We start from the raw sequence: 12,731 nt of genomic DNA, 5'->3' as shown, positions 1-12,731 counted from the left end.
AAACTGAGCAGAAAGTACAGTTTCCATATACTCCCTGCCCCGCCCCGCACAACCTGCACACATGCACAGCCTCCCCTGCTATCAGCGTCACCACTGGAGTGGGATATTTGTTACAATCGACAGCCCTACGCTGACACATCATTATCACCCAAAGCCCATGGTTTCCCTTAGGGTTCACTCTGGGTGCTGTGCATTTTATGGGTTTTGACAAATGTATAATGACATGTATTCACCATTATTGTATCACACAGAGTAGCCTGACTGCCCTAAAAATCCATTTGTTTTTGTAAAGTTTTACTGGAACACAGCTGCACCCACTCGTTTAGGTAATACCTGAGGCTGCTTTTGCACTATAAAGGCAGCATTGAATAGTTGAAACAGAGACCTTGTAGCCTGCAAAACCTAAAATATTTACTACGTGGACCTTTATGGAAAGCATTTGCCGAGCCCTGGACTAGCTGATTTCCAGGAAGCATCTGGAATCTGCAGTTTCACATCTGGATGCTCAGTTGTTTTCTCTTCCTCCTCACCCCCTGCATTCCTTTCCCTCCCCCCGGCCACCAACCTCCCCCCCTGCCATGTAGCTGCCACTGTCCCAGAGCAGAGGACCGTGACCCTGGACGTGGATGTGAACAACCGCACAGACCGACTGGAGTGGTGCAGCTGTTACTACCACGGCAACTTCTCACTGAACGCGGCCTTCGAGATCAAGCTGCACTGGATGGCGGTGACCGCCGCTGTGCTCTTTGAGATGGTGAGACCCCCTTATGTGCAGTCAGGCCTGGGCTCACCTGGCAGACGGGCACGCAGGTGCTCGGTAGAGATTCACGTCACTCAAAAAATTGTTTTCACTTCAGGCTCCTGTTACCTTCACGTGGACCGTTGGATTAGCCTCTTTCAAAAAATTAAGCATAGTGAAAAATTCAAACAGTCGAAAAGGGTGTGTAGATCAGGGTTTCTGACCCTTGGTGTGCTACTGACACGTAGGGCCGATGGTTCTGTCATGGGGGGGCCTGGCCTGTGCATTGTAGGATGTTGAACAACATCCCTGGCCTCTACCCACCAAATACCAGTAGCATACCCTCCTGTGACAACCAAAAATGTCTCCAGATATTGCTGATGTCCCCAGGGAGGGGAGGCATTGCCCCCAGCTGAGAATCACTGGTGTAGAGCAGAATGTAACCCTCTCTCCCACCCTCACCCTGTTCCCTGGGACTTCCATCTACTGCCCTGCCACTTTGCTGGTACTTGCAGAGAGATTCTGTGCATATAGAGGCCCTGTTACTTTTACTTTTTTTTTTTTTTTTAACAGACATAGTAGCTCAGAATATTTACTATTCATGTTGTGCTTTTCCTATCACCTATATATCTTCTGTATCAATATAAATAAGTCGGCTTCGCTGTTGTTGTATTTTAATTTGTTTTGCCTCATTTGGGGGGGGAAGTTTTTACAATAACATTTGTTTCTTAAAAGTTAACATGTGCGTAATAGGAAACTAAAAAACACAAGAAGTAAGAAATCAAAGTCATCCATAATCACAAGTATTTTAGAGTCTGACATGTCCTTCTAGGTCCCGTTTGTGTATCTATGCAGCTAAGCATCCATTTTTATGTAATTAAGATTCTATAGTTATGTATCATGTGTTTTGTTTTTGTTGGGCTGCACCGTGTGGCATGCGAGATCTTACTTCTCCAACCAGGGATCGAAGCAGCGCCCCCTGCAGTGGAAGCACAGACTCTTAACCACTGGACCACCAGGGAAGTCCCTGTATCATGTTTTTTTTATACATCATGAATAGTTACCATTTCAAAGTTCCAAAGCTACCTGAGTATTTTGGTAACCAAGAACACACTACATCAGCTCAATTTGGAAGACGTTGCCTCATTATTTTTAAGGGCTGCAGAATACTGTTGCTTGTTTGTATCATAGTTTATCTACACAATCCTCTGTTCGTGAATATCACTGCTATTAACTGGTTCTCTACAGGGGTGGGGGAGGTGTGTGGTTGTGACCTGTTAGGAGCATTTGGCATATCTGGAGACATTTTTACTTGCCCCAAATGGTGGGGGTGCCCCTGGGGTCTAGCGGGTGGTGGGGAGACCAGGGATGTAGCCCATCATCCTATAGCACAGAGCACAACACAGCCTCTACGGCAAAGAATCCCCCAGCCCCAGTGTCTCAAGTGCCAAAGCTGAGAAGCCCTGTTTCAGTTGGTCTCCTGACTGTTTCTGCTTCTCGTCCACCCTGGTCCAGCTGCCTCATCAGGTCACTCATTGCTCCTGGCCACCCCCCATCCCAGGCTGTGTGTCTAAAATAAATGCTCCTTAGCCGAGCTGTCAGTGTCTTCCAGGAGCCTTCGTGAGCCATCTTTACGGTCTCCTACTCTTTTTTATATGCTCTCTCCTTCAGCCCCAAAGAGTATTTCTCTGTGGCTTCAACTGAATCCCACGCCCCTCCAACACTGGTCCAAACATCTCATTGCACAGCTGAAAGCAGCTGGAAAGTTCAAAAAGAGTTTGTGAAGAGCCTAGGAGATGACCAAAGGGAAAGGAGCACAGCGTCGGCTGGCAACGTACAGGTTTTTTTGTCCGGGGCTCAAAAGCCTAGTTTTATCCCCATAAGACGTGGAAGAGATTGGTCCACGTCTCTGTCTGCCCAACCCCTGTCTGCCTCCAAATGGCATTACTGTCTTTGAGGACCCCTCCCATGGAGACACTCCCATCCAGGGAACATTGTTAAGGTCCAAATCAAAAAAGACGCCCAGCTGCCCATTCCGCTCAGCTTGCAGGGGACACCAGCTCTTCCCCAGCGGGTCAGCGCTGGGATGACCACTCCCTCCAGCCAGAACTAACCCTCTGGCCCAGTGCGATAGCGTCCTCCTCAGAAGCCCCACCAGGTGACACTGTCTCAGAACCACACAGCCACAGTGTTCTCTCTCACTCACACACGCGCGCGCACACACACACACACACACACAGAGATACAGTTATAATTTGGCGGGAAGAAGAGTATTTATTTCCTCAGAGGAGTTTAGCATCTATCTTTTAAAAAGTACACTTTTCACATCAATTCATGTAAAACCCACTGAAAGCTGCTCATTTTTATCATGATTTTATTAAGTTTTTAAGAATCTCGAGTGTAGGTTAATTATTATTTTAAGGCCATGTCCACATTTGTTATAAACCACATTTTATTTAGACAAATATTACATAAGCCTTAGAAATTACTTGGTCAAGCAGAGACCTTGGTGTTTTGGCCATGGTTAGGAGTGTTCCTGGGAGAAAAGCTAAGAGTGGGGAGGTTTGTCGTTAAGCCCCAGTAACTTTTATTCTCGGTCAGTCTTCAGACAGATGGCGTTTGGGAGCTTGCAGAGAGCAGCTCTCATTCTGCGAGGTCAGCGCTTGTCACTTTTGGCCAGAGGCCACCATGATCATCTTGCAGCCCGCGTCTTATTTCTCTCAGCCAGCCTGAGTGGATTGTTTTCCTATTTGATACTTTGGACTTAGTAAATTTTTGATAAAGGACAAAATTAGAAGGACTTAACCTGTATCCTGTGACTTTCCTCCAACATCCTATGGAGCAAGAAGAGGCAGGACATAGCTCTCTCTAGCCTGTTCCTCCCGAAAGAGCCCCTGAAGTTGCAGAAGCTCAGGCTGTGAGGAGCCATGCGCTTACCTCCCGGTCTTCCAAGGATTCACAGGAGGTTCAACTGTGTTTCCTCCTCCCAGGGCAGGTCTGGAGCCGGCGGACATTAATCAGTGAACCTGTGGATCGATACGCAGGCCATCACTCGGGTGGCTTCACTCCTCAGGAAGTTACTTCTCTTGTCAGAATGAACTTGGAGGTGACGCTGTGTGTTTCTGTGCTTCCCACCAGGTCCAAGGTTGGCATCGCAAGGCCACCTCCTGTGGCTTTTTGTTGGTGCCGGTTTTGGAGGGTCCCTTTGCGCTGCCCAGTTACCTGTACGGCGACCCGCTCCGGGCCCAGCTCTTCATCCCGCTCAACATCAGCTGCCTGCTCAAGGAGGGCAGCGAGCACCTGTTTGACAGTAAGAGACACCCCTCTCCGGAGGGCCTGTTACCCACGTAGACCCTTCCCCCAGGGTCGCCTCTCTAGGTGCCTGGAGGCCAGCTTTTTTTTTTTTTTTTTTTCCAATTTGGTAAAATGGAGGCCAGCTTTTCACGGGCCAGTGAAAAGAAGGAGCCTTGTAGACAGGGGGCTAGAGGGTTTTGTTTGTTTGTTTTTTATAAATTTATTTATTTATTGGCCACGTTGGGTCTTCGTTGCTGCGCGCGGGCTTTCTCCAGTTGTGGCGAGCGGGGGCTACTCTTCGTTGCAGTGTGCGGGCTTCTCATTGCGGTGGCCCCTCCTTGTTGCGGAGCACAGGCTCTAGGCACACAGGCTGCAGTAGTTGTGTCACTCAGGCTCAGTAGTTGTTGCTCGTGGGCTCCAGAGTGCGGGCTTAGTATTTGTGGCACACGGGCCTAGTTTCTCCGTGGCATGTGGGATCCTCCTGGACCAGGGCTCGAACCCGTGTCCCATGCACTGGAAGGCAGATTCCCAACCACTGCGCCACCAGGGAAGTGCTGGGGCCAGAGTTTCAATCCTGATTCTTCGCTTAGTGGCTGAGCAACCCTGGGCAAGTCACTTAATGTCTCTGAGCCTCAAATGCCTTATTCCTGAAATGGGGGCGACCAGAGCTGCCTCACTGGCTCAAGAAGACCCTCGTAAGGCCTGGAGGGGACGGTGGGTGGGAGAGGGCGCTGTGCTCTGTAAATCTCGAGCAGCACCAGGCTTCTCCCTACACCCTCCTCTCTCTGCTCCAGCCTTACTGGTTTGGGCGGCAGGAATCTGATCCTCACTGGAGGCTTGGATCTGCTGCTCCACGAATAAAGGCCAGAAATGGGAGGCATTGAAAGCAAAAACAGGACACAGTGTGCTGTTGTGCAAAGCTGAGATGCGTCAGCACCTGGAGGACGCGGGACCCCCTCAGAGTGCTTCCCCGGAACGGAGACCATGGGGCCAACCCCACCCGCTGCTCCACCCTCGTCTACCAGACTCTGAGGGCAGGTGTAGACAGATGGAGGGATGAGCTGACTTCACACAGCACGGACTTTTCATCACCAAGCACTCATTTCAGTGAGCATGTAATTAGCTCCTACAAAGCACCCCATGAGCTCATGGATGATCTTTTTATAACGAAAAGCTAGAGTCGCTGCTGGTGTGTCAGAGCCCTGTAGACTCTCAGGCGTAGAAATTATCAGTGTGGAGAAAAAAACTTTGGAGGTGAAGGAGATGCTTTTTCCTGAGTTCTTATGAGTCTGTGCTGTGTTTGGTGGCAGAGAAACGGCCCCCCCACCCCCGGGGTGCAAAGAGCTTTTGTTCCAAAGGCCCACCTGTACATTCTTTACATCTTGGAAGACATTTGTGTATAGACACAGTGTTTTAAGTGATAGTTGGGGTTCCAGGTGAGCCCCACGGCCCCTGGAGGCTGAAGATCCTGGGATCTTTAGGGTTTACAAAGCACCCCCCAACCCCCCCCCCACACACACACGTTCTCATTTACCCTCACGGTGTGGCCGAGGGGGGACTGATTTTTGCTGTCCTGAAATGGCAGGTGATTATGTCTGCATCTGATGACTTTAAGCCAGGCACCGCCTCCTACTGCTGTTTTTAATATGTTGAGGGGAAGGCGAGATCTCCCCCCATACCACCCAAAGACTCTTCTGGGGTTTTCCACCTTCGCTGTAACAGCACAGGGGTGCTCGCAGGGCTGGCACTGGAGGACATTTCTGTGTGAACCGATGGTTTTCCCTGCCAGTCGTAACCCAGTCTCCAAGACCAGCATCCTCTGTTGGTTGCCATGGTTACAGCTGAACGAAAGGAGTCCTAGTTGAAAGGAATAAGGACTTGAATCTAAAAATCAATTTTCTTGCTTCTGTGCCACCTCTCTTCCTGTTATCTCCCGTTCTGATAACAGGGAATTCAGAATCTTAAAAATCTGACAAGAATACACTGTCTGTTTTTATCTGTTAAAGCCAAAGTCTTTTCTCTTTTCTGCTCTTTGGTTACCCAGAATCCTCAAATCTAACCTAGATATAAAATTCCAAATACGGAAAGAGCAACAAAGCCCCTGCAGGCACCCCTGGCCTCTGGGACGAGGTCTCGTGTGGTTGCTGCCCCAGCCCTCCACACCTTGATCCCGAGAGCAGCCCCGGCCTGTTGCCTCTGCTGTGTGACAGCTGCCTCAGCCCTGCCACCTCCTCACCCTGCTCCTGTCCTCACACCAGCCAGGCTGGAGCACGAAGTGGGCGGTGGGGGCGGGCACTCACCTGCCCTGCCCCCTCCCCTCCCCTGCCCCCTCCCCTCCCCTCCCCTCCCCAGCTGATCACATTTCCAAAAATCATTTTATATTGATTTGCTTCAATTTCCCCACCCCTAAAATGGAAGATTGGGATTTTTTTTTTTCTCCTTAGAAGCAAATGACATTCATTTCAAGCTTATCTTTTGGTTGTATTTTAATATCCTGCTCCTTTCCGCTTTTGGCACAGACGGTCATTAGAATGAGTCTTATACCAAGTTCTAGTAGCTCACACGGGTCGCTGAGGACTCATATTCCTCTCCTTTCTAGACCCTGATGAAGCTTGAGGGCTGTCACTGTCTTTAGGATATCCCTCCTTGGGGTGGAGGCTGGTCTTTCTGAAAGCAGGTGGTGTGAAAAAGCAGAGCTCAGGCTCAAGGGGGGAGCATTGCCAAGAGTAGTGAAGGATACCCAAGGCTGGAGCCAGGGAGATTTGCAAATCTTGGAATCACAACTCGGCATTTACTCTTTTTTCCTTTTAGGCTTTGAACCAGAAACATACTGGGACCGAATGCACCTTTTCCAGGAAGCCATTGCACACAGGTTTGTCCCTTAGCAAGAGGGAAGCATGGGGAGGCATCAGTGTTTGTCTCAAATAGCAGTTACCACAGCGAAGCCCAGTTCATTCCCTTTCTGGGGAGATGGACCCAGTCCACCAGTGACAGATTCACTGCTTATCTCCGACTAGTCCCTCTGCCTTGGTTTCAGAGATGAGCACCACCTGTCCAGTTCCTGGAGCTGTAGTTTTTCAGACTTGCTTCCCTCTTCTTCCAGTTTGTAGGAGAGCAGAGAGCTCTCTCCTCAGCCTCCTACAAGACCTGGAGCCAAACTCTCCAGGAGATGAAAAACTGTAGAATCTGTCAGGAGCCTCTTGACACATGTTGAGAAGACAATGAATGGTTAAAAAGCAATAGATACGTTCAGTAGATATTTACTGGTACCTAATATGTATACCAGGGAGAGCCTTTCCTAGGCTTAGCTGTATCCCCCAGGCCGGTCCAGCTGGGTCTCTAGAACATTACTAACTCAGTGTCCGGTTGCTGCCTTGTGTTATTCATAGAAAATCAGAGCCTCCTGTGCCTGCTTCAGTGTCATATCATCTTGTTCAGGCGCCTTCAGCTGTCCCTGCCCCACCTGGCACACCCCCCTCCGTGCACAGCCCCCCACCAACCGCAGGATAAAGTCCGGACTCTGCAGCCTCCCCCACCCAAGCCGGCCCAGGCCTGCCTTAGACCTTACTCAGCCCTTTTCTTCGATGCTTGGTAAAGGCTGTGAAATGAATGCCAGGGCACCTGACTTCCTCCGTCCAGTAGGAGGGGGTGCGATTCGGGGCGGTCAATGAAGAGGTCGGTGGGAAAGGACTTTGATGTGGGAAGCGGACAGGCCTGGTTCACCTCGGCCTCCACCGGCATCTGGCTGAGGAACCGTGAGGTGCTTTGCCTTCGAGTTCTCCCCCTTCACAGTGTTTGTCGGGAGGGTTCCCTGACGTTCCCAGCACCTAGTAGGGCCCCAGGAGATGGTAGTTATTATGAGGAAGACGAGTTTGTCAGCAGGTCCTGCTGATCCACGCTGAGTAAATAGAGAGCCTTGATCGGAAAGTAGAGAGGAAGAAGGGCAGACTCCAGAGCCGTTCCTGCATGTGCTAGCACCAGCTGACAGTGATGAGCTGGCAGTGCCCATCAGCCGGTCTGTTTATGCGTCTGACTTCACATGTTCTTCAGTAAATAATTATCAAGTGCCCGTGTAAAGCCAGCAGCTTCTGTAGAGGATGCAACACAGCACCTCCCTGGAGCTCAGTCCAGGAAGGGAGACAGGGTTTGCCCTGCTGTAGTTCTGCCTCATCACAGGCTTCATTACATAAACCCCTCAGACTCAGGGCAGGGGCCGTATCTGCCAATGCATCCTTTACAGCACTTAGCAGGTAAAGTGTAATAAATGCACTTTGTGGAAATTAAAAAACCAGGAATAGAACAAGCCATGGATGAAAAATGGCCCCTCCTGCCTGTTTCCAGAACACAGCGAGGCAGGGCCCTAGCTTTCCTCGCCTTAAGGAAAGGACTCCAGTTATGATATTTCTCAATGCAAAACCTTTATTGAGAACTACTGTGTGCTTAGTGTGGGAGAACTGAGAGGAAGGGGAGAGGGGCCCGGCTCAGCAGAGTTAAGATAAGGGCCTTCCCCGGGGGAGCTGACAGTCTTGGGGGTGGGCGCAGGGGGGAGGGCTGATGCGATGGAGTGGGGGGTGGCTGGGTGGAGATGAAGGCTGGATGAGGGAGAGCTGGGCAGGTGAGAGGCTCTCAGCACCCAGAGAGGAAAGGGGGCCGGGATGGTGGGAAGTGGTGAGGACAGTGAGGAGCAGCCTGAATGTTCCACCTGAAAGAGACTTTCCAGATCCCATGGCCGTCGGAGAGTCGTGTTAGCCACACTCTCGCTCCCCCCAGCACGCCCCCCCCCCCCCCCGCCGTGTCCCTGTAGCCCAGGGGGCCCTCATCGGCCTGTCTCCCTGTCCTTCCCTTAGGTTTGGGTTTGTTCAAGATAAATATTCTGCCTCTGCTTTCAACTTCCCTGCTGAGACCAAGCCTCAGTACATCCACGTCACAGGTGAGGCGCTCCAGGCGCAGTGTGGACGGGGCGGGGTCTGGGGCGGCCGAGGTAGGACCGGGAGCCCCGGAGGGGGGGCGGGGGGCTGGCCTGGGCACCCTCCCTCCCTCCTTCCCGGAGCTGTGACCTGGCCCCTGTCCCCACAGGCACGGTGTTCCTGCAGCTGCCCTACTCCAAGCGCAAGTTCTCAGGGCAGCCACGGCGGCGCCGCAACTCCACCAGCTCCGCCAGCCAGAGCCTGTTCTGCGAGGAGAGGGTGGGCTACAGCTGGGCCTACAACACCATGCTGACCAAGACCTGGCGCTCCAGCGCCACCGGCGACGAGAGGTTTGCTGACCGGCTGCTGAAGGACTTCACGGACTTCTGCGTCAACCGTGACAACCGGCTGGTGACCTTCTGGACGAGCTGCCTGGAGAAGATGCACGCCAGCGCCCCGTGATGGGCGGGGGGCGAGGGGCCGGGCGATACTGTCCTGCTGCTGATGGTACTCGGTGGGGTCAGGCAGGCTGGGGTGGTGGGGGCTGTGGGTGCTGCTTGGCCCCCGCCAGCCTCTATCCGCTCCAGGAGAAAGACTGCGGAAGCCTCCGGCACCCGGGAGCAGGTGGGAGGGCACCCCCGTGCACGTCATCAGCAACAGAGTGGCTCCCGTGAGCGTCCTTTCCTCCACCGCCCGCAGGTACTTCTCACCCAGGAGGAGTGTGCAAAGGATGTAAGATAACTTTGTGAAATAATGTACCATAGGCTCACACCAACTGTATATACCTGTACAGAGCAGTAACAGGAATAAACTGGCCCGTGTGGCATCTCTGTCCCCAGCCTGGTACCGGGCAGCAGCAATCCTGTCTTCGGCTGGGCAGTCGTGCCCTGTCGCTGGGGCCCTGGAGGCCGATGAGGCGGCCACAGACGCTGGGGAGGACTCCAGAATTCACTTGGGGGTCTGGCTGTGAATTTACTGAAAGGTTTCTCTTCACGGGCCCTCGGGCAGGAGAGGAGAGTTCCGGGCAGGCCTCATGAGCAGACAGGACGAGGTGCTGGGATCCCGCGGGCCTGGTTGTGGGAGGCGAGTCTTGCTAAGTAGGTGAGCCTGGCATGACGCACAAATGTGGCATTCCGAAAAAAATCCAAGGAAGCCTCTGTTGACCCTGGCTGAGGTTAGGACCCACTGCTCCATGGGATAAGACTCAGCATGGGTCCTCAACCTCAGCCCCGCCCTCACTGGCCAGGGGGTAGAGGGTGGGGGGACCTGACAGCTCCCACCACTTCCCCTCCCGCCACTTCCCCTCCACCCCGAGTTAATCACAAGCCCTATTGATCTACCACCTCAATGGCCCGCAAGTCCGTACCCCTCTCCCAGGAGCCCTGCAGCCGCTCTCAGCCTGGCCCTCACCTCTTCCTCCTCCTGCATGGCTAGGAGCACCTCCCACCTGGTCTCTGCTTTCCCTCCAGGCCCTTCTCCACTCGGCAGTCACCACTCTGATTGTTCCTCCCACCTATTTAGACCTCTTTGGTGACTTGAACTTCAAAGCTCTTAGACATAGCTGCACAATCTGGTCCCAGGCTTCCTCTCCAGCCACCAGGAACGTCAGAAACTCTTTATGGGCTCAGACCCTTTGCACACGCTGTTCCATCTGCCTGGAACACTCCTCACTCATCCTGGCCGTCATCCATCCGCCCTCAGCTCAAAGGTCCCTTCTCCAGAGAAGCTCCGTGGGACCCCGTCATGTCTTCCCACGGCACCTTGCCCTCCTCCCACCACACGCAGCACATGGCAGGGGGCTTGACTATTTTGTTCATCCTTTTTTCCTAAATGTTTGGCCTAATGGAAGATGCTGGAGAAGTGGTTGTTGGCCCAGCGCATGGGGTGAATGAATGAGCTCTGGGCTCAAGGGCCAGGCACTGGGTGTCCCATCTGAATCTCTCCCTCACTCCCTGGGCTTCCAGCTTATTTAATGGAGCCTGTTTTCTCCTCTGCAAATGCAGGTGTTGATGCTGCCTGTAGAGATTTTGAAAGAATAGGTCTGTTAACATATGTGAGACCGCACTTGCTGATTCCTGGCATGTAGCAGGTCCTCCATAAAAACCCATTTTCTTTTCCTTTTTCACCTTCCCTTCCCTCTGCTGAGTCTTTGCTCCTTTCTAAGCATCAGTGTCCTTCACTTATAAAATGGGAGGGTGTCTCCCAGGGTGGTTGGAGGATCTAAAGACAGATGTATATGAAAGAGCTGACTTACCAGCAGGCAGTACACAAATGCAGGCTGCCCACCCTCATGTCCCCAGGCCGGGAGTCTTCATGTGCTTCCGAGCCAGCTTCCTGAGTCATTGTGTGGACACGGCAGCCGCTGGCCCATTCAGATCAGGTCACCCACTGCCATACCTGTGATCCTTGATGTCCTGCGTGTAAGGCCAGCAATCGCCCCTGCTTTCTGCCCTCTTCCCTCTTCCAAAGATGACCCGGGAGAAGGCTCAGAGAATGATTTGGTGGGAGAAGGGGCAGCTGACAAGTTAGAATCCCGAGTCACCCATCCTTGGGAGCTGGGCGTGAAACACGTGCCCTCGAACTGCTCCCCCCGCATCCCTCCTCCCGCTGCTCCACACCTCCTTCCACCCACTTGTCCAAGACCGAACCTGGGAGTCAAACTCAGTCCTCCTCCATCAGACTCCCACCTGTCCCTCAGGCCCGCCCACCACCTCCCTCCCTCCCTGCTGCCCAGGTGCGGAGCCCGGCCTTTGGGGAGGGCACGGTTTGATTAGACTCGGAGGACAGGTGCGGATCGCAAGGCCACCCCCGGGTGTAAGGATGTGATAGCCATTAGTTGATGGAAAGAGAAAAGCAGTGGGCTTGGGCCCAAGAGGACCTGGCTTTAAATTCCAGCCCTGCCATCTCTTAGCTGTGAGAACCAGGGATGGTTCTGTCCCTTGAGCCTCTTTCCTCCCCTATTAAATAGGAATGGTGTGGCCTCAGCTTCTTCCCCAGCCCCCACCCGGACACACAAACCTGCGAGCACGCCTCTGAGTGTTTCTCTTTTTCTGTGCTTGCGACACTGTCATTATTTGCTGACCCGTTTCAGCTCACTTGCTGGGACTTTCTTCTGGCACATTCTTCAGCTAATGAGAGAAGAATGAGTTGGTGAGATCAAGGGAGCTGGTGCACGCTGCAGGGCCCCTCACGGGGTCCAGCATGTAGGAGGGACAAAAGAACTTTGAGAAACACCTTGAAGGGATCCCCGGTCTGGCTTCCTAAATTGACTCCTGGAAGGCACTCATTCGTGTTGAGAATTGACGCCATTGAGTCCCCAACACATGCGTGACATGCCTTGGGTCACCCCAGTGCGGGTGGAGATGAGGCTGGTCCCATAAGGCAAGAGCCCCAGAGCAGGAGGTTCTTGGACATCTGGTCCAACCTCTTCATTTTCTCCCAGATAAGACAGTGACCTGCCCCAGGCTCAGGGTGGGACCAGCAGGAGGACCCAGGACCTCCGGCTCCCGGCCTAGTACCTTTCTAGGCACCGGATCCAGATTCCAGCAGGGCCACTTGCCAGCATGTGACCCTGAGTGAGTTACTGCGCCTCTCAGAGCCCTGGTTTTCTCATCTGAAAAATGAGACAATAATGCCCTCGTGGGGTTGTGAAAATTGCCCGAGAGAATTCGCATAAAGAGCTAAGACGGTGCCTGGAAGGTTGTGAGCCCTTCCTAAACATGAGCTGTTATGACGATAATGATGACTGCCTGGGACTCTGTGAACCCCAGGGGATTAGAGATGGGAATGAC

The 12,731-nt window shown here is 52.8% G+C and overlaps 1 protein-coding gene across 1 annotated transcript in view; it reads left to right on the top strand.

Annotated features, from left to right (window-relative positions):
• DEPDC5 (DEP domain containing 5, GATOR1 subcomplex subunit) overlaps positions 1–9,402 on the top strand; it is a gene marked incomplete at its 3' end in the record, with an annotated part of 92,614 nt that extends 83,212 nt beyond the window's left edge. Inside the window, exons 39-43 of the mRNA XM_082853587.1 lie at positions 585–754; positions 3,878–4,049; positions 6,845–6,905; positions 8,881–8,963; positions 9,110–9,402. Coding sequence (XP_082709713.1) covers positions 585–754; positions 3,878–4,049; positions 6,845–6,905; positions 8,881–8,963; positions 9,110–9,402 — 779 coding nt within the window. The remainder of the gene's footprint in view (positions 1–584; positions 755–3,877; positions 4,050–6,844; positions 6,906–8,880; positions 8,964–9,109) is intronic.
• Positions 9,403–12,731: the final 3,329 nt, after the last annotated feature.

This window comes from Leucopleurus acutus, assembly GCF_964270905.1.
Source record: "Leucopleurus acutus genome assembly, chromosome: 13".
In the NCBI taxonomy this organism is placed as follows: domain Eukaryota; kingdom Metazoa; phylum Chordata; class Mammalia; order Artiodactyla; family Delphinidae; genus Leucopleurus; species Leucopleurus acutus.
This window is presented reverse-complemented; position numbering and strand designations above follow the sequence as displayed.